The sequence below is a fragment of the Candida albicans genome, chromosome 1 (genome assembly GCF_000182965.3).
Source record: "Candida albicans SC5314 chromosome 1, complete sequence".
Lineage (NCBI taxonomy): Eukaryota > Fungi > Ascomycota > Pichiomycetes > Serinales > Debaryomycetaceae > Candida > Candida albicans.
The window spans coordinates 2345064-2369345 of NC_032089.1; the positions used below are offsets into that span (position 1 = coordinate 2345064).

Sequence of the window (24282 nt, forward strand, 5' to 3'; positions counted from 1 at the left end):
TAATAATTATAAGAACCCACCCACAACATTCAATGTAATATAATACACACACATACAAATACCTATTAACAATTGATAATAATTCATATCTATATATATTAAATAATAAATAATTTTTCAATTTTTTCAAGAAATATAACTCAACTTTTTCTTAATTAATTAATTAATTAATTTGATTGAATATTATCTTTGTCTTAATATTTCACCATTTTTGTATAATTATTATAAACTGATTTCTCCCATTGATAAGGAGAGAATGAGAGAGGGAATGATTATTCAATCAATACTCATTATTGCTTATTCTGTAACACCACCACATTCAATCTTTACATCAATGGACATGCATACCCACTCTACCCTTATTGCATTTTCCATAAATTGTTCAATATTATTATTATTTTTGCCCTTTATACACGTTTATCCCGTCCACTTCCATTGTTAGATCCCGCCTTCTTCCTCCCGCCTTCTTCCTCCCCCCTTTTTTTCCTTGCTTTCCTATTATCCTGCCTTCCCTTTTATCCGATTGTCCCATAATTTATTTTTAAAATTCATTAGACCATTTGTGTGTTTTTAGAGGAATGACTAATGTAATCTAATTTTCATTTATGGATGGTGTTCTTTATTCATCTTGGGTTAAATGATTCAATTTTTTTATTCTTTTTAAAAACTGCGACACCTTTCGTACGTTTGATAAATTGATTCAAAAATCATTACTTTTTTTTGTGTTTTGTGTTTTTGCACCCCCTTTGTATTTCTTCTAACTACTACTATTACTACTACTACTACTACCAGCCATGTGTATCTAATTAATCAACCACAAAACACACAACTTCTATTTCCAGTTCAGATTGGTTTTGATATCAACACTTGGCATACACACAACATTGATTAATTCACACAGCCGAGACAGATATCTATTTGTAGTGGCATGTTGTTGTTGTGTATCTTGTGTGGTAAAGGATGTATGACAAGATCGGCACTGCCCACATATCTGATAGTACGTTTATTGATAGTACGTTTGTTATATCAGTTGATTTCATTTAATTTTTAATATAGTTATTAATGTTATCCCTTTCTTTTTAATATCGGACCATATATGTCATTTATTAGATCTATTTCACGACGGAAATAAGAAATCAAATTATTATATTCTTATTTTCCTTTTCTTTTTTTTAGGGCTGATGAATGATAACGTTACTTTTTATTTTAAAGGAACCTATAAAAATTAAGTCATTATGGTTTGCTTAACTTATACATTTTAATTGTATGTTTGACTCTGCCCATAGATGACCCAAACCTGGTGGTAGTATTTGCTTAACCCTAAATGATTTAAAGAGATTGTGTGTGTGTGTTTTAGGGTGTGTTGACGCGTGTCCCCTGTAACAAAATTTTTCTCTTCTCTCTGTTCTAACATCACATCTCTCTTCTCTAATTTTCAAGAACTAAAAAAAAAATTTTCAATCTTTCTATCATCCTTTTTTATTACTGTTTTAGGAGATCTATTAATGATATATACATTGACACTATAACAACTATTAATTATTAAAGTATGTGATTTTAATTCAATTTCTTATCATATTCCATTTCATTGCAGAACTATTCTGGTTAATGTATTTCCCATGACTTGATTGGACATCATCAAATGACTTCAAAGTTGTATGGTTGTGGTTATTGTTAATAATGATGATTATTTCAATTTTATCTTATCTACATTATTTGAATATTCTAAAACAATTATGTAACAAATTATAATATAATCTGAATTTGATAAAAAGCCACACCAACAACACTTTACTTTCTTTGTTCAATGGTACGAAATATCTTATTGTGTGTCGTAAATACACAACTTATTGGAGGAGTATCAAGAACATTTTTCAAGAACTGGATTGCATAATGGAAACTTAAAGTAAAAGGACAATTTTACTAACATATTATTTTTAATTTATGAAGATATTTATTATTACAAATAAACAATATTATTGATAATTATTCTTGTCTATATGTGTATGTGTGTATAATATATAGAATAAGAAAAATAAATCTAGAATATATAATTATCCTAATTTGGTGATTTTGCAACTACTTTAGATTGTAAACAAAACAAAAAGAAAATAAATAGTATATAATAATACAATACAATACACTTTTTCTTCATAGTTCTACATTTCACGCCTTCTTAAGTACACCCTTTTTTTTACCACTTCTTATACCAACTATACTCCCACTTTCACCTGATTCAAACCAAAACAAAATTTGACTAATTCAAAGAACAAAGGTAAGTTCATAACAAAATATTACGTTTGTATAGAATCACCTAACTTTAATTCTATTTGGTGTCACAAGAGATATTGTAACACTCTAATTTTAATCTTTTTTTTCAAGATCCTCTGTTGGTTCTATTCGATTCCATTTCTCAAACCATAAACCTATTTTGTGATAAATTAAATTAAACTATACTAAACTAAACTAAATTCAGACATTGCATTTGTGTGAATGCTTTAATTCTTACGAATCAGCCTTATTTAGAAATATGAGTTTCACTTTGAGTTTTGGTTTTTTTTTTTTGCTCTCAATATTTTTATTGTATTGTGGTTCATTTATTGCCCCCTGTTTTTTTGAATGGTTATATTCTCAATAGATTCAATTTTTGCATTTCTGGTTTCGCCGACCTAAAGATTAACATTCCTCGAAACTCAAACACAAACTAAGTTTTGTTTTTGCATTTTATTCTTGTATGCCAATCATCGTATGATTAGTTACGTGTAATTGTTTGATAGTAGTAATAACCCCATTAATTTGATAATGAACTCTAACAAATCTGATGAATCAACATTATACCTCGCCGGTATATCTTCACATGTTTTCAATGTTTTAGTCAGTTGTCGTTATTCCTCGGGTAGGCATTTCATTCTTGATGTCTTAAACTAAATTAGTGAAGAAAAAAGAAATTTTTTGCTTATCCCTGAATTCTCAAGAATCAACTTATTCAACTTGATTGCCCCGCTATATTACTCCACTTGTTAATTTATCTCTGAGACAAATTTGATGATTTATTTGATATTGACACAAAACTAGAAAAAATCAAAAAATCGCCTGTGTTGATATGTATCAACCCTTAAATATATGTGCTATTCTTAAGTACACACACACAAAGAGATAAAACTTTTATGTCCCCCTTTAGATATTCAATTATCCGAGTCTCTTTTCCTGTATCTATACACCTCATTTTACATTACACATAATTGTGTGTGTATGTTGATCTACACCTTTTTTCTTTTTTGTGTGGTTCCTTATTTTTCCTGATTGTCTACCCCTCGATTATGCCCCACCCACCTAAATTTGGTCTCTCCCTTTCAATGATTAAATCAAAAAGACCAGACCCCTTATTGCTCGGCAAGTTTCTGTACCTTTATGTTTTAAATGTGTATAGCTTGATTGAATGTGATTCTTTGTTTCTATCCAATTTGAGGATTAAGGTGAATTTATTATTAGTCGTACAATCATGTAGTAGATAATGCTAACAGCCAGATTTATGTGCATGTATTTAATTGTGGGATTCGAACTTCTTGTGTGGTTCCCTCGGTAAATTTTATTCTTGTTGCAAAAATGAATTTCAATAATAGAGTTTCTTAACGACACTAAATAGATAACAATGTATGTAAGTATGTATGTATAATCACAAATAAGATTAAGATTAAGATTAGAAACCCACACAAAACCCATTGAACAATTAAAAAAGAAGAAGAAGAAGAAGTGTAGTGGTAGTAGTACGGGGTGTACATAATTTTGAAAATCTTATAGAAAGAAAAGATTGCAAATCTTTTCTATTACACAAAACACAAATCTGCCGGAGATAACTTTTTTTTCGAGAAAAAAAAATAGAAACAACACCATAATTTGTCAACCATAAGTTAAGATAACTCTATTTAAAAATTAGAATGAATTAAAGTGGCACAGTTATTATTAGTTGTCCAATTTTCAAACCAAAAAAAAAATGAAAATTGTGGATTATCGCTTCCGATTTTCGGAACGAATAGAAATTTTACAAAATATTCTTTTTTTTCTTATCGGATATGAGGATAAACTACACCTTTATTATATTGATTATGTATGTGATTGAATTTTCGCCGAAATATATTTTTTCAAAACTCAATTTGACCGGTTATCACGATCTAGTTGTTTTTGATGGAACCGCCTGATGTTAGAAACAGGTATATGTTATTGCAATCAATTCAAACATTTTACAGTCTGCTCTTTCATGTCTTGAGAGGATTGGCCCAATCGAATACAACTTAAAAGTAGGAGATATTGATAGAAAAGTCAAAGAAAGAGAACCCTCCTGTATGAACTCACCTGGTAATTCTCATACAAAAAGTATTGCAAAGTCATAACAGTTTACAATAATTATTGACTCTGTTTAGGTAAAATATTTGACTGGGTGCGATGATGATTTGCCGCCACAATAAATGGCGCTAACAGAAAGATATATTAAAGGTAGTGTATACTTACTCAATTTTTTTTTTTTGGTCGCAAATTTTTTTCATTTTGCCTTATTAAAGTTATCCTTGTCATAAAAATTAAAAATTTGATATTAGTATGACTAAATCATTTGAACGTTGAGAAAAGAAAAAAAAGATTTTTTTGCGGGAAACAGCCTTATCTGAATTTTTTTTTTTTCAACTTTAGACATTATCAATACCTATATACCCTTCTTCATTAGATCAGTTTCTGTCCCCCCAATCATGTCAAAAATAAAGAATAACAGTCCTACAATAAAGCAACGACCAACTGGTGTAACAACAACTAATTCTTCTTCATCAATAGACGTTGTAACGACTTCTGCACCTAGATATGAAGACAATTTTTTCAATGATGAAACAACTCATGAAATAACTAGTGAAACTAACTCTACTTCCAGCTCATCGACAATTTTCCAATATCTTGCCACCATTTCTAAAAAACTTGATTCTTTAGGTGTTGAAACTAGAGGTATTGAACGTATACAACCTTATGAACGTTCCACTAATCGTACCAAACAATTCATTAGTGTCATGGGATTATGGTTATCTGCATGTGGTGGATTATCATCAATGTCATCATTTTATTTAGGTCCATTATTATTTGAATTAGGGTTACGTAATACTTTACTTGCCGGATTATTAGGAGAAATTTTGGGGTGTTTTATTGCTGCTTATTGTTCATTAATGGGACCTCGTTCTGGTTGTCGTCAAATGGTGAGTGGTCGATTTTTATTTGGCTGGTGGTTTGTTAAATTAGTGGCGTTAGTGGCTATTATTGGGGTTATGGGTTGGTCAGTGGTTAATAGTGTTGTTGGTGGACAAATATTGAGTTCGGTAAGTGATGATAAAATTCCACTTTGGGCCGGGATCGTTATTATTGCGGCTATTTCTTTGATTGTGGCCATTGCCGGGATTAAACAATTGATTCGTGTTGAAGCATTTTTAAGTATACCGGTGAATTGTGCATTTTTATTATTATATATCGTTGCATCACAAAAATTTGATTATTTAACTTGGAAAGATGCTGTTGTTGCAACTGAGGGTAGTGAATATTCTGCAGCTGCAACTGTTAAAGGTAATTGGTTAAGTTTTTTCTCATTATGTTATTCCATTACTTCAACTTGGGGTACTATTGCTTCTGATTATTATATTTTATTCCCAGAAAATACTCCAGATTGGGAAATCTTTGCCATTACTTTTTTCGGGATCTCTATACCAACAACTTTTGTTGGAGTAGCTGGTATTTTAATTGGTAATGTAGCATTAACTTATCAACCTTGGGGTGATGCTTATAAAAAATTAGGAATGGGTGGATTATTAAATGAAGCATTTAAACCTTGGGGTGCTGGAGGTAAATTTCTTTTAATGATAATTTTCTTATCATTAATTTCAAATAATATTATTAATACTTATTCTGCAGCATTTGGAGTACAATTAGCTGGTACTATGTTTGCTAAAGTTCCTAGATGGTTATGGGCAATCCTTTTAACAGCAATTTATTTAATTTGTGCGTTAGTGGGTCGTAATGAATTTTCAACTATTTTAGGAAATTTCTTACCCATGATTGGTTATTGGGTATCAATGTATTTCATCATGTTATTAGAAGAAAATACTATTTTCAGAACTGATAAATTTAAATATTTATTCACAAAGGAATTCCCTCGTGTTAATAAAGAAGAAGAACAAGAAGAAGAAGACGGTTTGGATTCGTCAATTGTACATCATCCCATTGATGCAAGAATTATTGGTACACCATTGAGACAAAATCAACATTATAATTTCAGTATTTGGAATGATTATGATAAATTAACTCAAGGTTTAGCAGCAACAGCGTCATTTATAATTGGTGCTACAGGTGCTGCTGTGGGTATGTCACAAGCATATTGGATCGGACCTCTTGCTAGACGTATAGGAGGTGAATTTGGTGGTGATATTGCCATGTGGTTATGTATGGGATTTAGTGGATTGGTTTATCCTCCATTACGTTATTTAGAATTGAAAAAATTTGGTAGATAAGAGTTAGAACTGTTGAACAAATTGATAGGCATAGATATGTACGTATACAATAGATAAATAAATATTTATTTGTCAATAAGTTGATGTAAGGGTCAACGACTAGTATCTTGATTAATCAATTCTACAAACAATTTGCAAATATAATATAATACACAACAAAAATAATTCATTATTCATATACAAACAAGACTTATACATATATACTAGTGTATATATATTCAAATCTATTATTGGTATTAAGAAGGGTGTGTTAGTAAAACAAAAAGTTTCATGATACTAGACATTTATTTGTCATCATCGTTATCACTATGAATCCTTATTGTTTTTGTTCCCAATTTGTTTGATCAAATTGGAATTCTTGTTATTTCATGCAAGATATCATCAAATCAACATCACCTTAAGACTAAAGTACAAACTAGTACAAACCACATGGCAGGGAAGACATTCTGGACATAATTATTTTTGAAAGAAAAGGAAAAGGAAATAAAAGAAAATGAAAGAAAGTAAACAAAATTCTTTCCAGTTTTTATACTCCTTCGTCTTAATTTAATCAAAATCAAATGAATCGTGTAATTTGAACCAAAAAAAAAAAAAAAACAAGTCAATTATTTTTTTCTCACATTGCACACGACACGACATCCATCATCAGAATGGAAAGATGAAGATGAAAAAAAAAAAATTCATCTCTTCTCGCAAAAAAAAAAAAAGAAGAAAAATCCTTTTCAACAGTTTATATTAATACGATTTATTATCTTTTGTAAACTGATAAACTTTGATTGACTTAGACAACCAACCAACCAACCGACCAACCAACCAAACTAGTCATTTATTTTTTTTTTCTAACTTGAAATTAATAGGATAAATCATGTCATCAAAAGAAGATTATATCATTAAGCCAGAATCGGTATCACCATCCAATGATACATCTCAATGGCCATTATTATTGAAAAATTATGATAAATTATTAGTTAGATCAGGACATTATACTCCTATTCCTGCTGGTTCTGCTCCATTGAATCGTGATATTAAATCATATGTATCATCAGGGGTTATAAATTTAGATAAACCTTCGAATCCATCATCTCATGAAGTTGTTGCTTGGATTAAAAGAATTTTACGAGTAGAAAAAACTGGTCATTCCGGAACTTTAGATCCTAAAGTCACTGGTTGTTTAATTGTTTGTATTGATAGAGCCACTAGATTGGTTAAATCTCAACAAGGTGCTGGTAAAGAATATGTTTGTATTGTTAGATTACATGAACAATTAAAAGATGATAAAGAATTAAATCGTGCTTTAGAAAATTTAACTGGGGCATTATTTCAAAGACCTCCATTGATTTCTGCCGTTAAAAGACAATTGAGAGTTAGAACTGTTTATGATTCTAAATTGATTGAATTTGATAATAAACGAGGATTAGGAGTATTTTGGGCATCTTGTGAAGCTGGTACTTATATGAGAACTTTATGTGTTCATTTAGGTATGTTATTGGGTGTTGGTGGCCACATGCAAGAATTACGTCGTGTTAGATCGGGTGCTATGAGTGAATCAGATAATTTAGTCACGTTACATGATGTTTTAGATGCTCAATATGTTTATGATAATACTAGAGATGAATCTTATTTAAGAAAAATCATTCAACCTTTAGAAAGTTTATTAGTTGGCTATAAAAGAGTTGTTGTTAAAGATTCTGCTGTAAATTCTGTATGTTATGGTGCTAAATTAATGATTCCAGGTTTATTAAGATATGAAGAAGGAATTGAATTATACGATGAAGTTGTTTTAATGACTACTAAAGGTGAAGCCATTGCTATTGGTATTGCTCAAATGTCAACCGTTGATTTACAATCTTGTGATCATGGAATTGTTGCTAAAGTTAAAAGATGTATTATGGAAAGAGATACTTATCCAAGAAGATGGGGGTTAGGTCCAATTGCTCAAAAGAAAAAACAAATGAAAGCTGATGGTAAATTAGATAAATATGGTAGAGTAAATGAAAATACTCCAGAAAATTGGAAAAAAGATTATAAAGATTTAGATGAACAACCTGCTCCTCCAATTCCTGAATCTAAATTAGTTGCTCCAGAACCTCAATTACCAAAGAAAAAATCTTTGATTGAAGAAGTTGAAGTTGATATTGATGTTGAAGATAAGAGTGAAAAGAAAGAAAAGAAGGATAAAAAGGAAAAGAAGGAAAAGAAAGATAAAAAAGAGAAAAAGGAAAAGAAGGATAAAAAAGAGAAAAAGAGAAAAGCTGAAGATGATAGTTCCAAGAGTGAAAAGAAAAAGAAATCTAAAAAGGATTAAAGAAAACATGCTAATGTTTGCTTTGCTTTGTTTCTTTCATGTAAATTGTATAACCGATTCAATCCATTTCTTTTTAAATAAATAAATATATATATATATACTGTCAAATAAAAGAAAAAAATATTTTGTTATAAATCAACATAACCCCTTATATCATTTACATTCAATTCTCCAAATTCTCATCTTTGTCAACAACATTACCTTTAAGGAATTCAAATTTTTTCATCAACATTTTTTCACATTGTTCATATTGCATTTGTGATAAATATGCTTTATCATGATCACCAATTAATTTGAATTGTTTCATAAAACTTTTCAGTATTAATAATTTACATATTAATTCAGTATCATTATCGAATTTTAATTTCTCTTGGTATTGTTGTAATAAATTTTTTTGTTTCTCCATAGTACTGTTTTGTCCTTCTTCCTTGATTTTAAAATCTAATAAATACATTATTAAAATATAAAAAAATGCAAATGATGATTTATCACCTAATGTTTCCAACATTTGTCTTAATTTAGTATCAAATTCTAAATCAACTTGTTTTTCAAATAATACTTTAAGTACTAAATTATAAGTTATATGTAAAATATCTGATTTTAAAGTGAAATTTTGATTAAATGCATTAGTAATAGTAGGTTCCGAATCTTTAAAAGCTTGTTGTAAATCGTCTAAGCATTTATGTTTTAATTGAATTGCATATGATGGGGTTTTATCTTTTAAAATTCCATGTTCATAATCTAATAAAATTGTTAAATTTAATGTTGCAAATACATATAATTCATTAAATTTCCCTTTTGGTGCAACTGATCGACTTGGAACTCCAAATAATAATTGAATAAAAGAATTCCAACTAATTTCGAGAATTTCATCAATATTATTGTCGTTAGCAGTCGCCAAGTTAATGCTATTGTTGTTCCCCAGTAATTGAATAACTTTTAAATAATAATATTTTGCTGCTTGTAAATCAGCATTATGATGATAAAACATAGCAAAACAATAATAAATTAATGGATAAACTGATTGAATCATAATTGAATATTCCGTTTCAAATTCATTTTGATTAGTTTCTTGCATAAATTCATTCAATGGATCAAGATTATAATCATTTAATATAAAATTATTAATAGTTTTATAAATATTAAATAAAATTTTCAAATATTTCAATCGTTGTAATCTTCTATTAAAATCATCAATTGATATATCATGATATTTATCATATTTTTGTAATTTACGTAAATTTTTCAAGGCCTTGTCAAAACACATTTGTGATTTATTTCTTGAATCCTTTAAAAATGAAACTCCAGTTAAAAAATGAACTATAATCGAGATTTCTTCAGTGGTTAACCAATCAAATTTTAAATGGAAAGTATGATTCCATTCATCCAAAACAATTGGTAATTTAATTTGTCCATCATCATGATAAAGTTTGCCATACTGATTGAAATTTTCCGAAATCTGTCGTATAAGTGATTTACAATCTTTATTTAATTGAATAAAGGCAACAAGTCTGACCAATAATGCTGGTAATATAAGACAATCAATTTTCAATTCTTTTATTGAAATTTCAGCTTTATCAATTAATTCCAATGCTATGTGAGGTGAACCTCGATATAATTGTAAATTGGCACTTAAAATTAAGCAATATAGTTTCACACTTGATTTGGTACTATCATTTTCTTGTTGAATCATTCTAGTTAATAATGCTAATGCTGCATCGGGATTATAAGCTAAATAGTATTTGATTTTAAATAATTCAATACATTCAATCATCTGAGTAGTGAATGTATCCTTATTGTTTTTAAGTTCAGTATTTAAATCATTGATTAAAAAACTCAGTCCCGTTTTATCAAGATATTGAAAATGTAATAATTGACATTTAAAATAATCAAGTGTATTACTTGCATCTCGAGCTATTTTTGTTGCTTTCTGTAAATTAGTACTTCCAACTATTTGACTATCAGTTTCTTGTAAATAAATTAATGTCAACTTATAATAAACAATAAATCTTTGATAATCTTTTAATGGATATTTGGCTTCCAAGATTTCTAAACAATTAATAGCAAGTTTAATTAATTTATGATAAGTCCTCATGGTTTCACAATCTCGAGTCTTTGCCACATGTGAATGAGCTTTCTTAATGAAATGATCACTTAATTGGGTATAGTATTCAAATTTTAGTTGAACAAGTGAATAGGGATCGTTGAGTTTACTTTTAAGTTCGTCCATCGTATAATAAACTTCTTTTGGTTTCTGTTCTTTTTGTAAATTGAACTCATTCTTACTCAACTCTTCTATGTCGGAACTTTCATCTTCAGGTCGATTAATTGAATCATTAGGATTATTTGAACCAGTAGGAAGTGGGACATTCGTAACTAAACCTGTAGGATTTGGAAACTGGCTTTGATTAATGGGTAGATTTTGTTGACCATAGTTTTGATAATAACCACCCATATTCATTGCGTCTTGATATTGTGGTATACTATTTGGTGGTGACTGTGGTGGATATGGCATTTGAATATTAGGTGGCTGTGGTGGTGGATATACTGTATTATTAGACGAATCAAACAGTCCTACTGGTGGTGGTCCATAATTTCCAACTGGTACAACTGGTGATTGATATTGTGATTGCAATGGTGGTAACATTGGTGGTGGTAATAATGGTGGCATTTGAGGATACATCAGTGGTTGAATTTGGGGTTGATATTGCAGTAGCATAGGTGGTTGAAATGATTGTTGTGGTGGTGGCAGTGACTGTTGTTGTTGTTGTTGGTAGAAATGGTTTTGATATCCAATATTAAATGCATTAGCATAATTTGTATTTGATGTGCCACTACCACTTGATTGACTAGTATTTGGCCTATTGGTACTATTAATAACTTCTTCACCAGACATTATATATTACAATGAATATAAATGTGGTATGCAATTGATTGATTGAGTTAGATGGAAATCACGTTAAAATGGTTTGCCAACCAAACCAGAACAAAAAAAAAAGAGTTATGAAATTTTTAGAAACCCTGATTTTATTATAAATTTTTATTTGAGACGTGTAATGTGTGTGTTGCAAAAAAAAAATCCCCAAAATTTTAAATCACGTGTCGAATCAATATCAACACATATAAACGTCAAATACTAATAATGATTTATTCTATAAATTTATCTTTATTCACATATAAATATATACAGTCTTTTTTTAAAAATACAGAAATGCAATAATAATAATAATTATAATATATATATATGTAGAGGTTTATCATAATACATTCAGAATCAAACGCGATTAAATGAAAGAAGTCTTGGTTTCTATTATTTCCCCACCACCCCTGATTGATCTAATTGTTCTTGTAATTTTCTTCTTCTTAATCTTTCTTCAGCTAATTCCATTTCATATTGATCTTGTATATCACTCACTATTTTTTTAAATTCTTTTCTTAATATCCCATTACTAAATCCTGATATCGATACTGGTCTTTTATTCCCATTATTGCTAGTATGAGAAGTATGAGAATTTATTGTAGCATTTTCATCTTCATCTTCTCCTCCATTAGGCAGGGTTGATAATTCAGGTATATTTAAGAATTCTCCTGTGATTGGTGATACAGAAGTAAATGCATTTTGTTGATGATTATCCAAATTTGGTGATTGTAAAAATGATGATGTACTATTATTATTGTGATTATTACCATATGATTTACCAAGTTTATCAATTTTTAATAAATTCAATTCTTTACGAAGTCGAGAAATTTCTTTATCTTTACTTTCTAGTAAATCATATGAAATTGAAGGTGAGGTTGATGATGTTGATGTTGAGGTGGTGGTGGTGGTGATAGGTCTTGTTGATCCAATGGATCCAGTTGTTGTTGTTGGTGGTGTCATTAATTCTTCAACGTTGGCTGATCTAGTCTTTAAATCTCTTTCCAATTGACTTATTTTCTTTCTATAATCATGTATCAATTTATTAGATGAATCTCGTGAATGTTCATATTCTTTAGATAAATATTCATAAGAAAATCTTAAATCATTTAATGCGGTTTTATATTCTTGTCTAGTTTTACTTGCTGCCCTTGATAATGCTTTAGTTTGTTTAGTACTCATGGTACTAGTGTTTTCTTCAGATAATATGGAATCAATACATTGTTGAACCCAAGTTATTTTGGCATCAAATCCATCGGTAGCTGGTGGTGAAGGTAAGGGAATGTTACGTTGAGCTGCCACACTAGCAACATGAGCAAATAAACTATCAAGATGTTGCATGGTTTGAGATTGACTCATACGATCAGGGAAATGGTATTTATTTGGAGAAGTTGGATCTCTATTATTGGGTATTTTACCAGGAGAACTGATTGGTGATTGATTTAAAGTTGTATTGGCACTTAAATTTTTAGATGCTTTGACATCTTCAATATAACCTAAAACTAAACATGAAATATTGTGATTAGCCAATTTTTCTTTTAAAGATTCAAGTTCAGTAGTTGTTGAAATTAATTTTGATTGTAATGAAGATTGAGTTTTCATTAATTTTATTAATAATTCCTTTTCAATATCTTGGTCTTGACTAACAATAACATCATTGAAAAATGATTGTGATATCGCTATTTTCGATAACAAATATTGTTGTAAATCTTGTTTTTCATCTATCACCTGTTTGAGTATACGAACTTCATTCAAAGGTAATATTGAAGTTTGAGTGATTTTATTGGTATCAAATATTGAATTTTCAATCAATATTTTCAAATTAAGATAATTAGGTTTGTTTAGTTGTGATGAAATAAATGAATCTAAATTGTTTGCATCGTCATTTTCACCAAGAAGTTTGTTTTGATTCTGGTCCGTTTCATCTTCAACATAGGTGGACGTTGTAGTTGAATAAATAGATAAATTCCCCGTGGATGTACTTAAATGAATGGCATCTGAATCTAATTGTGATTGTAAGTGATTACTAAATGAATCCTGTAATGTTTGACCGTTGGAAAAATTCATATTGGTAGTAGTAGTATTATTATTATTATCATTATCATTATCATCCAAATGATGTTTAGTGGTATCCAAAGCATCCTTGTGTAATTCAGACATAGTACTTCTATATTGTTCTTGAAGTTGAAATTTCAATAAATCAGGTGTAGTGTTGTTAAGATTATATCTATCACTAGAATCATTATGAGTCAATTTGAAAGGGGAATTTCTAACAAATGCTTCTGTATCAATCATGGTTAGGTGTGTTGGTGTTACTCTAATCTAATCTAATCTAATCTAATCCTGTAGTCTCTAGTCTATAGTGTATATATCTAATACGATCTAATATGGTCTGGGGAGAAGTGATGATTGATCTATTCAATAGAAGTAAAAATGGGATCAGGGCTCAAGCAAAGTAAAGTAAAGTAAAGAAGAAAAAAATTAAAAAAAAAAAAAGAGACGACCAGAAAAATAAAAATTCAGTCTATTGAGTATGTGGTAAAGAAAGAAAGAAAACTAAACAATTAATATAAATTCACAAAGAAGAATAAATGAAAGAATATATTCTAGTGCGTGCATTAACCAATTAAATAAATTAGTGTATTAATTATTGTGTTGTCTGTTTAGATTTCAAGTTTTCAAAAAAAGAAAAAGAAAAAGAAAAAAAGTTTTCCTGACRAMGYTTTCCTGACGACGCGTCAAATAATATTTATGCAAAGTTTTGTTAATTAGTAGTCTCTCTCTCTCTCTCTCTTTCTCTCTCTTAGACAACTCTCTCGTGTATAATTTCCATTGTAAGTAAGTAAGAATGAAATTTAAAACAGGAGATTTTTACATTGTTCCTTTGCATAATAATATTCAAAACCAAATTCATATTTTTTAATTTGAATTCAAATCAATTAATTCTCCCCCCCCTCCGCCCCCCCCTCCTCTCTCCCCAAAACAGTTAAATTACGAAACTATAATAATATAATATTATCATTTTATATTGAATTCAAAAAAAAAGGGGTAAAACAAATAAAAGAAAAAGAGAATAGAAAGATTAAATAAAATTGAAGGAACTAAAAAACGTTAGGCCAAGAGATTAAATTTGGACTCCAAATTCAAATCAATCAATCACAATCACAATCACAATCACAATCTACTTTTAGTGGTTAGTGTCAAATACCAACCAACCAACAGCAACACTAACTAGTAACAACAACAACAGTTACAATTATGAAACAAACTTACGAGATCTTCCACTTCTTCACAGTTTCTAAAACAAATTCTTTAGTAAATCATAATAAGAATATTCTATCTCTTTCGGTTCATTTCTCTTTTTGTTACTTCCTCCTCCATTAAGTTGAGAAGATTCATTTTGTTGTAAAACTTTCTTTTTGGGGAGATTGATATTCATTAATTTACGTGTATAAAAATTATATCGCCATTTAGATTGTGAAATTATATCCCGCACGCCCTAAAGAAAAAAAAAAAATAAAATAATATTAGTCCCCGAAAATTTCAGATTTTGGCCAAAAAAAGACAAATTTGATGAAATTCAAATTTTTACGCGTTTTGAAATTATGTATGTGAGTTGATTTTTCTGTTTCAGAAAAGTAAAAGCAAAAAAAGACCATGGGTCTAGAATTGCTTAGCTCACGTGATTAGATATACCTGTTATTATAGTTTATTTGAACAGGTTCCAGTTGAAACAGCAGTTCAAGCTGTTCCATGATTTGTACTTGTATGGCTTTTTGAAAAAGCCCTGTTATACTCTTGTAGATATTTGAACTTGATTAATTTGATAGCAGACAATAGTAATAACAAAGAAATACTTTCTCTATCAAATTGTGTGAATTGGCAACCGTTTGATCAATAAGAACTGTAGGTGCCATTTTCAATGTGTTTAATTGTAGTTGAAAGTTTTCACTCATTTTTATTGCAAAATTATCTCGAAAAAAAAATTTGTTACATCCAATAAGCGGATACACTAACATGAGGAAGAAGAAAATTTTGAAGCAAAAAAAAAAAAAACATACATACAAACATACAATTATTATTAGTACACCATAAACCAATAGAACTTTCTAATATTATGAATGAAGAGCTACTATCGAAAGACCCATTAAATAAAATAATATCCAAACTGAAAGGTGATTCAACCATTCGTTATATAACTTTTAATGTCAATGGAGTGAAAACAATATTCAATTATCATCCTTGGAATCAATTGAAAAATAATAAAGATTTTAATACCTTATTTAATTTATTACAAGCAGATATTATCACTTTACAAGAATTAAAATTAACAGAAACATCACTTCAACAACAAATGAGTCAACTTGTTCATTTATCTGATTATAAATCATTTATTAGTATTCCTGTGACTAAAAAAGGATATAGTGGTGTTGGATTATTTATTAGAAATCCTAAATCAAATGAAAATAAGAAACATCGCAAACATTTGACAGTCATAAAGGCAGAAGAAGGTATAACTGGATGGTTACCATCCTCTTCTTCTTCTTCTTCTTCTTCTGCAAATAAAATACCGTATAGAGAATCTGCCAATAATATTGGTGGATATACAGACATTGAAAAATTACCTGGATTGCATTTAGATAGTGAAGGAAGATGTGTTTGTGTTGAACTTGCCGATAATACAGTAATTTTTGCAGTTTATTGTCCTGCTAATTCACAATGTACTTATGAAGGAGAATTATTTAGATTAACATTTATCAAACTTTTATTACAACGATGTTATAATTTAGTTAAATTATATCCCAAAAAAAAAATTGTTATTATGGGAGATATAAATATTGCTATAGATATGATAGATCATGCCGAAACTATTGAATTAGGAATTAAAGAAAATTTACTAAAACCATCGTTTAGAGGTCATAATTTTGAAGTTTTGAATTATGAAAATTGTGTTTCATTTAGAACTGCTACTGAAGCAAGAAAATTATTAAATAAATATGTCATAAGATCAATATGGCAAGATTTGAAAAATGAAAAAAACCCCAACCAAAAAGAAAGAGAGAAAGAAGAACCATTTTTATATGATACTACAAGATTAGTACAAGGTCGACGAATGAAAATGTACACTGTATGGAACACATTAACTAATGCACGTCAAATAAATCATGGGTCAAGAATAGATCTTATACTTTTTAGTGATGAAAAAATGGTACAAAGAATATCTAATGCTGATATATGGCCATTTTTAATGGGTTCTGATCATTGTCCAGTATTTACAGATTGTGATATGAGTGATGAGGATGACGATGAGGATGAGGATGAGGATGAGGATGAGAACGAGGACGGTAACAAAACCGGTGTTGATCTTATTGAACAACCCAAATTATCATTTGAAGCTAAAAATCATTTCAAAATCAATAAAGTTAGAGACATTACAAGTTTCTTTGGAAGTAAAAGACAAAAACTACAATAAAGCAAACAGGTCATTAAGTTCGAATTTTTGTTGACATGTGTTGAAAAATTTTTTTTTTTCTGTTGAGTGGCGTTTGATAATATTAAATATGAAATTTATTACCCGGCTTTTTTGTAACGAGTATATAAAGCTCGAGCGATTCCCACATTTTTTTTTTTGTGGAAAAAATGGAAAAAATTTATTGTGAAAATTTCCTGCATACTCTCAACCCGTAAACAACACAAAAACTATGGATTTAAAATTACCCCCAACTAATCCAACCAACCCACAACAAGCAAAGACTTTTATGAAGTCAATAGAGGAAGATGAAAAAAATAAAGCCGAAGATTTGGATATTATAAAAAAGGAAGACATTGATGAACCTAAACAAGAAGATACCACTGATGGTAATGGTGGTGGAGGTATTGGTATAGTGCCCACATTACAAAATATTGTTGCTACGGTGAATCTTGATTGTCGACTTGATCTTAAAACAATTGCTTTACATGCTAGAAATGCCGAATATAATCCAAAACGTTTTGCTGCGGTGATTATGAGAATTAGAGATCCAAAAACTACGGCATTAATCTTTGCTTCGGGGAAAATGGTTGTGACTGGGGCTAAATCCGAAGATGATTCCAAGTTGGCTTCAAGAAAGTATGCTAGGATCATTCAAAAGTTGGGGTTCAATGCTAAATTTTGTGATTTCAAAATTCAAAATATAGTGGGGTCAACAGATGTTAAGTTTGCTATTAGATTAGAAGGCTTAGCTTTTGCTCATGGTACTTTCTCTTCATATGAACCAGAATTATTTCCTGGGTTAATTTATAGAATGGTGAAACCAAAAATTGTTTTACTTATATTTGTTTCTGGGAAAATTGTTTTGACGGGTGCCAAAAAGAGAGAAGAAATTTATGATGCATTTGAACTGATTTATCCGGTTTTAAATGAATTTCGTAAAAATTGATTTCAACACAAGCCATATGTATATGTGTAAGTGTTTAAGATATCTATAAAAAATTCAAAAAAAAACAAGAAAACAGTGGGTAATATAAATAAATAGTAGTAATAATAATAAAAGAATAATTGCAGGACAAACTAAAGTAAAATAATCAATGTGGCTAATAAAGAAATTTTGATCAAATATGTGTTTGATATAATCACGTGAATCTTGTGCATAAGCAACGACAAACAATAATAAAGTAAAGTGTATCAAGATATGACGATCAAATACAATAAAACAATTACTACTACTACTATTGTTTTGAAATGTAAGTTTCAGGAGTATGTATATAAATATCTCAATAATTTTTCATACAATTTTAAATAACAGAATAATTTCTTCTTTCTGTTCTTCTTCTTTTCTTTAGCATTTTATTTATGATTTTTTACTTCTTCCAACTCCCTTGAGTTCAATAGATGAAGATCTTTTACTCAACAGTATATCTTACTATATTTAGTTTATTTGGATTTATTAAGTTGAGTTGAAAAAGATCTTCTCATATTCATTGACTAATTCGTTGATTTTCGAATTCTTTCTTTGTAAAGTATATTTTATTGATAATTATATTACGATTAACTAACAATCAATGCATATCATATGATATGATAGGCATTTTATTCATTTATTTATTTATCTACTTATAGGATTTAGAATATACTTAGACTCAAGTCTATTAATATATTCTTCATTATTTATATAAATTTTTAGTAATTATTATATTTCCTCAAATTATAGTTTATATTGATTAACCCAAAAGTAGAATTAAGAATCAAGAACCACCATCTACTACAAATAAGTTTTTACCAAATCAAACAAACTTTATATTATTATTGAGATTCTTTATTTCTTTTTTTAAAAAATGTTTTTTAATTCCTAAATATATATAATCTAATCTAATCTATAATACAATAACCACCACAGACTATCTCAGTTTCATAATCTTGGCATTTGAGCAAATACATCAAATGAACCAGTACCAACATTTGATAATTTACCCATAACAATTTTAGCAGAAGGAGATTCCAATTCTTCACGATCACCATCCAACACTGCTTTAGTCAAAAATTGACAAGTTGTTTCATAAGACATCTTCATAAATGCCGATGTACTACTATCAATACCTTGTCTATTGAATGCCAAATAAGTACCTTCTCTAGTCATCATATCAGCAATTAAATCCAAATGACGGGAAGAAACACTAATACCATAAGTATCGAACACTCTATAGATTTCATTAACAATTGTATTTCTGGCAGCTTCAACACCATAAGTTTTCAAAACGGCATAAACATCATTTGAAGTGATACCATTGACATTAATAAAATCATCTTGATCCCACATGGCACGGAAATTAACCCCTTCAGTAGTTAATATTCTTTTACCAGTTTTAGCATCTGGTTCAGGACGAATACATCTACCAATATGAGGAATTTCTCGAACAACAACTTTACGTAATAAATCTTCAACAATATTAACCATCAACAATTTTTGAGTTTCATTACCATTTAATTCTAATTTGAATTCACACCATTCACCCAATTCATCATCAAAATTGAATTGTGTCACCATATTATGGGATGCTATAACTTCAGATTGACGATCTTTAGCAGAACGTGATAATTCTGATTTAGATGGTTTATCCATATCAACATCGGCATCGGCATCTTCTTCGTTATCACTATCCAGATCTGAATCATCAGAACTAGAAGAATTGTCACCATCCATTTCTTCATCACTTGTTTCTTCAGCTTTTTTCATGGTTTCAATTTCATCATCATCTGGTCCTTCATATGAGACTTGTTGTTTGACATTTTGTTTAGCTTGTTCTTCATCGTGATCTTCATCAACTTCATTATCTTCATCATCATCGTCATTGTCTATTTCTTTTATCTTCCCAGATACAGTTTCCATATCGGTCTTACCAGCTGATTTACCAACAGTTGGCATATAATCAGGTTTCTTTTGTTTCTTGACTTCTTTAACAATTTGTCCTTCTAATGCATGTAAGAATTTACTTGTAATGACATCTTCTAATTGTTCTTGAGAAATATCATATTCAGTTTCATATTCTTCTTTAGTATAGAATTTCAACCCAATGACATATGATCTACTATTAGATCCATCAACATCTTGAGATGTAGTTTCAGTAACAACAACTTTATCAACAAATTCCGACATAACAACTCTAGCAACCGATTTACAAAATGCATCGGCTTGTTCATCATTAACATCGGCTAAAATAGGTAATGTCATTTGGGGAGTCTTAATACTAGCAGAGGCAGTCATAATGATTTCTCTCATACGTGGAATACCCAAAGTAACATTTGCAGCACCATGACCAGCAAAATGGAAAGTATTCAACGTCATTTGTGTTGATGGTTCACCAATAGATTGAGAAGCAATAATACCAACGGCTTCACCAGGATTAATTAATGATCTCATATATTTCAATTGCATCAAAGCTCTAAATTTCTTTTCGGTGATCTTACCAGTAGATTTAGTTTCTTCTTTTGATTGAGCAAATATGGTTGGATTCTTAGAAACATAAGTATCCAATTTTTCTTGGAATTTCTCTGATACTGATCCCAAATATTTAGCTGGATTATAAACATTCAAAACTGGATCATATTTAATAACTTGATCATAATGTGGTACATCTTTTTGTTTCTTCAACGATTTACGTACTTTCTTGGAATATGATAATGCCAAATCAGTATCAATGTTTTCTGTCATATCTCCAGGATTATATTTGGTCAACAAGGCATCATAATTGTCAACACAGAATTTGAATTGATTCATATGTGATTGTTTAGTAGTGTCAACGGCATCTCCACCGTAAAGGAATTGAATCAACGTTCCATCAGCATCTCTTACAGAATTATCATAACTGACATGAACACCTTCCAATTGTTTTGTCAAACAACGTTGTAAATAACCCGATCTAGAAGTCTTGACAGCTGTATCAATTAAACCTTCTCTACCAGCCATACAATGGAAATAATATTCTTGTGGTCTAATACCAGAATAGAAACGTTGTTTAATATAACCACCAGCTCTAGCATCAGTTTCAAATGGTTTAAAAGATGGTAATGTCTTACCAGAAACCATAACGGGGACTCTTCTACCTTCTAAAGCTTGTTGTCCTAAAAGACACATAATTTGTGAAACATTAACATTAGAACCTTTAGCACCAGATAATGCCATCGCTTGCATAGAATTGTAAGGAAATCTTTTCATAGTACCATCAGGGACACATTTAGAAACAACTTGAGACGTAATGGCATTGACTTTAGATTGAGTAATAGCATCCAAAATACCTAATTTATTATCATCTCTTAAAATTTCTTCCAATCTTCTTAATAATTCTTTATTGTTGTTCTTAGTGTCTTCATCCAAATTAGTAACTTCAGTAGCTGCAACTCTTCCAATATCAACCGATTGTTTCAATATATCTTTTCTCCAAGTGTTCCCTTCATCAGTCAATCTTAAATCATCCATACCACAAGTGAATGCCGTCATCATGATATAATTGGTAAATAATCTACCTAAAACACTCAATGCCTTACCAGCAACAGTTGGACCATAAACTTCATGTAATGAATGGACAATACCAAATTGAGAAGCACCATATTGTGATTTATCTAAAATACCCGATAATAATTCACCATTCTTGAAAATAACTTCATTTTCAGTACTTGATTCACTCCAATAATCACTTTTAATTTTGTTTTTAGATATCAAATTAACCCCAGGAACATTATCTGGTTTGATATTGAGCAATACGGAAGTAATCACTTGTTTACCCGTCCATAACATTTCTGGCTTATAAATTGCTGGTGGAACCGTTACAATTCTATTTTTCAAAGTATGACCATCTTCAGGTCTAATACAACCATATATCAATTGTTGATAAGTTTCTCTATTGAAAAATGTATCTTTATTGGTTAACCAAACCCCAGCAGAAATATGATCTTGAATTAACCCTCTCAATGGAGAACCTGAAGTTGGAGTAAGATATTGATTATCAGTATTTGCTAAATTTAAAGCTTCAGCTCTAGCATTTTCATTTTGGGGGAAATGCATGTTCATTTCATCCCCATCAAAATCAGCATTATATGCACCAGTATTGGCATAATGTAATCTTAAAGTTTTCTCTCCTGGTAATACTCTCACTTTATGACCCATCATAGAAGCCTTATGTAATGTTGGTTGACGATTCATAATAACCACATCATTGTTTTTGATATGTCTATAAACTTTTTTACCAACAACTGAATTACCTCCATTAGGAGTCAATAATTGATTGGCAATGGCTTTACGTTGTTCTAATGTCATACCAATCAATGAAATCAAAGACCCATCTTCATTTTGCACTTGGATGGCCCCGGGCCAGATATCTGGACCATTTATGACTGCTTGTCTCAATTCAGAAGCATTATAAGAGGTAACGGGTTCAGGATAAGTCAATTTTTTGGCGAAAACCGGTGGAACACCAATTTCATTAGTTTCTAAATTAGGATCAGGGGAAATGACTGAACGAGCAGCATAATTCACTCTTTTACCCATCATATGTTTTCTAAATAACCCTTCTTTCTTTTCCAAGGCTTGTTTAATACCTGGATTTGGTATTTTCCCTGCTGGAGCATTCTGGTTTTTTGTGGAGTCGATAAAGGCATTGACATCATTTTGTAAAGTCACAAATGCATTCATCAATCTATTGAAAATGATTTTCTTGTCTTCACCACTGATTTTCTCTTTGTACATGTTGGTAATTCTTTCGTTCAAATCTCTTATGAGAACAGATGTTTTAATAATGTTTGATAACAATTCATTTTGAGCATTCTCATGTATTTCATCTCCTAATTTAGATGGCAATCTAAATCTAGTAGGAGGAACTAAAACTGATTGTTTGAAAAAAAGGTCTCCACTAATTGGGTCGTGTTGGTAAGGTCTCGAATGGAAAACTTTTTGTAAAATTGCTTGTTCCTTGTGGAATAATGATCTCAAAATATTTCTAACTTCAGTTGATAACACATATTTGGATCCTCCCTTGTGTTTTATATTTGGAAGATCACTTGCTGCTCCAGTACTACTAGAATTACCATTACCATTGCCGGCATTTTTCTTGATCATATCTGGACGTTGCAAACCTTTTACACGATTATTTGTTATTTGTTTATCAGTTAATGAGTTTTCAAAAATCTTGGTAAACCCATCTTTTCTGAAACCTGGTGAATACATACCACAGTTGGTACATTTTGGTCTACTCAATAATCTTTTATAAAATTCATGAATAGTTGCTTTTCTTTCTTCAGAAACAGAAGCAGTGACAACTCCCTTATGATTAGTTCTACCGTCTTTCAAGGCACTTTCAATAGCATTTTTAACAAATAATTCACGACGTTTCATAAGGTCTTTTTTAGATTTTTCATCTACTGATCCTCCTCCTTCTTCATCATCATTGTCTTCGCCATCAACATCAATTACACTACTGGATTTAGAGGATTTAGCCATAATATTATCTAACTCAACACATTCCAATAACAATCCATATTGAATCAAATGTAATTTACATTCAAAGTTGTGCACTTCTAATTGATTAAGTTTGAATTTGTGACAATACAAACAAGCACTTCTCAAGAAAATATATAATTGGTTGAAAAACATTGGATTATAAACAGGAACAGGTAATTCAATATGTCCCAAATGACCAGGACAGAATTTTTCATCTAATCCACATGTTGTACATACATTTCTTAAAAATGCACCAAGTGATAAATCGTATAACCCACCATTTATTGGATGACCCAAATTATCAAATACGATTGGATTCGTGATTTGTTTGGCGGATAGTTTTCTAATTTCTTCGTCAGATAACACTCCAAAATCAACAGAAGTAATTTCTGAACCTACTGGTTTAGAAATATCCATTTTGAAAATTGTATATATGAATGTTTCTTTTCTTTATACAATATAAGAAGTATTATAAATAGGAGAAAAATGATATGGATAGTTTCAAGGGATGTTGATTAAACAAAATGAAAAAAAAAAAAGGGTAAGAGCAAAAAA

The 24282-nt window shown here is 29.9% G+C and overlaps 7 protein-coding genes and 1 non-coding gene across 8 annotated transcripts; 5 read left to right on the top strand and 3 right to left on the bottom strand. All coding sequences in view use genetic code 12, as the record gives it.

The window, feature by feature from the left end:
• The first annotated feature begins 1677 nt into the window (after positions 1 to 1677).
• On the top strand, positions 1678 to 1765 carry CAALFM_C110590WA. The gene has a single exon (XR_002086370.1). It is a non-coding gene; the product is annotated as an uncharacterized ncRNA (small nucleolar RNA).
• A 2977-nt stretch (positions 1766 to 4742) lies between these two features.
• FCY23 (Fcy23p) lies at positions 4743 to 6536 on the top strand (the record flags this gene model as incomplete). Its single annotated transcript, XM_705624.1, has 1 exon — positions 4743 to 6536. The coding sequence occupies one exon, from the start codon at positions 4743 to 4745 to the stop codon at positions 6534 to 6536; it is 1794 nt and encodes a 597-aa protein (XP_710716.1).
• Positions 6537 to 7401: 865 nt separating this feature from the next.
• Positions 7402 to 8841, top strand: CAALFM_C110620WA (pseudouridine synthase; the record flags this gene model as incomplete). Its single annotated transcript, XM_705625.1, has 1 exon — positions 7402 to 8841. The coding sequence occupies one exon, from the start codon at positions 7402 to 7404 to the stop codon at positions 8839 to 8841; it is 1440 nt and encodes a 479-aa protein (XP_710717.1).
• Positions 8842 to 9004: 163 nt separating this feature from the next.
• On the bottom strand, positions 9005 to 11737 carry CAALFM_C110630CA (uncharacterized protein; the record flags this gene model as incomplete). Its single annotated transcript, XM_705626.2, has 1 exon — positions 9005 to 11737. One exon carries the CDS (start codon positions 11735 to 11737, stop codon positions 9005 to 9007), a length of 2733 nt encoding a protein of 910 aa, XP_710718.2.
• A 411-nt stretch (positions 11738 to 12148) lies between these two features.
• On the bottom strand, positions 12149 to 14053 carry PEA2 (Pea2p; the record flags this gene model as incomplete). The annotated part of the gene is made up of 1 exon (XM_705627.2): positions 12149 to 14053. One exon carries the CDS (start codon positions 14051 to 14053, stop codon positions 12149 to 12151), a length of 1905 nt encoding a protein of 634 aa, XP_710719.2.
• Positions 14054 to 15875: 1822 nt separating this feature from the next.
• On the top strand, positions 15876 to 17231 carry APN2 (DNA-(apurinic or apyrimidinic site) lyase; the record flags this gene model as incomplete). The annotated part of the gene is made up of 1 exon (XM_705628.2): positions 15876 to 17231. The coding sequence occupies one exon, from the start codon at positions 15876 to 15878 to the stop codon at positions 17229 to 17231; it is 1356 nt and encodes a 451-aa protein (XP_710720.2).
• Positions 17232 to 17460: 229 nt separating this feature from the next.
• On the top strand, positions 17461 to 18177 carry TBP1 (TATA-binding protein; the record flags this gene model as incomplete). Its single annotated transcript, XM_705629.1, has 1 exon — positions 17461 to 18177. One exon carries the CDS (start codon positions 17461 to 17463, stop codon positions 18175 to 18177), a length of 717 nt encoding a protein of 238 aa, XP_710721.1.
• A 969-nt stretch (positions 18178 to 19146) lies between these two features.
• Positions 19147 to 24144, bottom strand: RPA190 (DNA-directed RNA polymerase I core subunit; the record flags this gene model as incomplete). The annotated part of the gene is made up of 1 exon (XM_705631.2): positions 19147 to 24144. The coding sequence occupies one exon, from the start codon at positions 24142 to 24144 to the stop codon at positions 19147 to 19149; it is 4998 nt and encodes a 1665-aa protein (XP_710723.2).
• Positions 24145 to 24282: the final 138 nt, after the last annotated feature.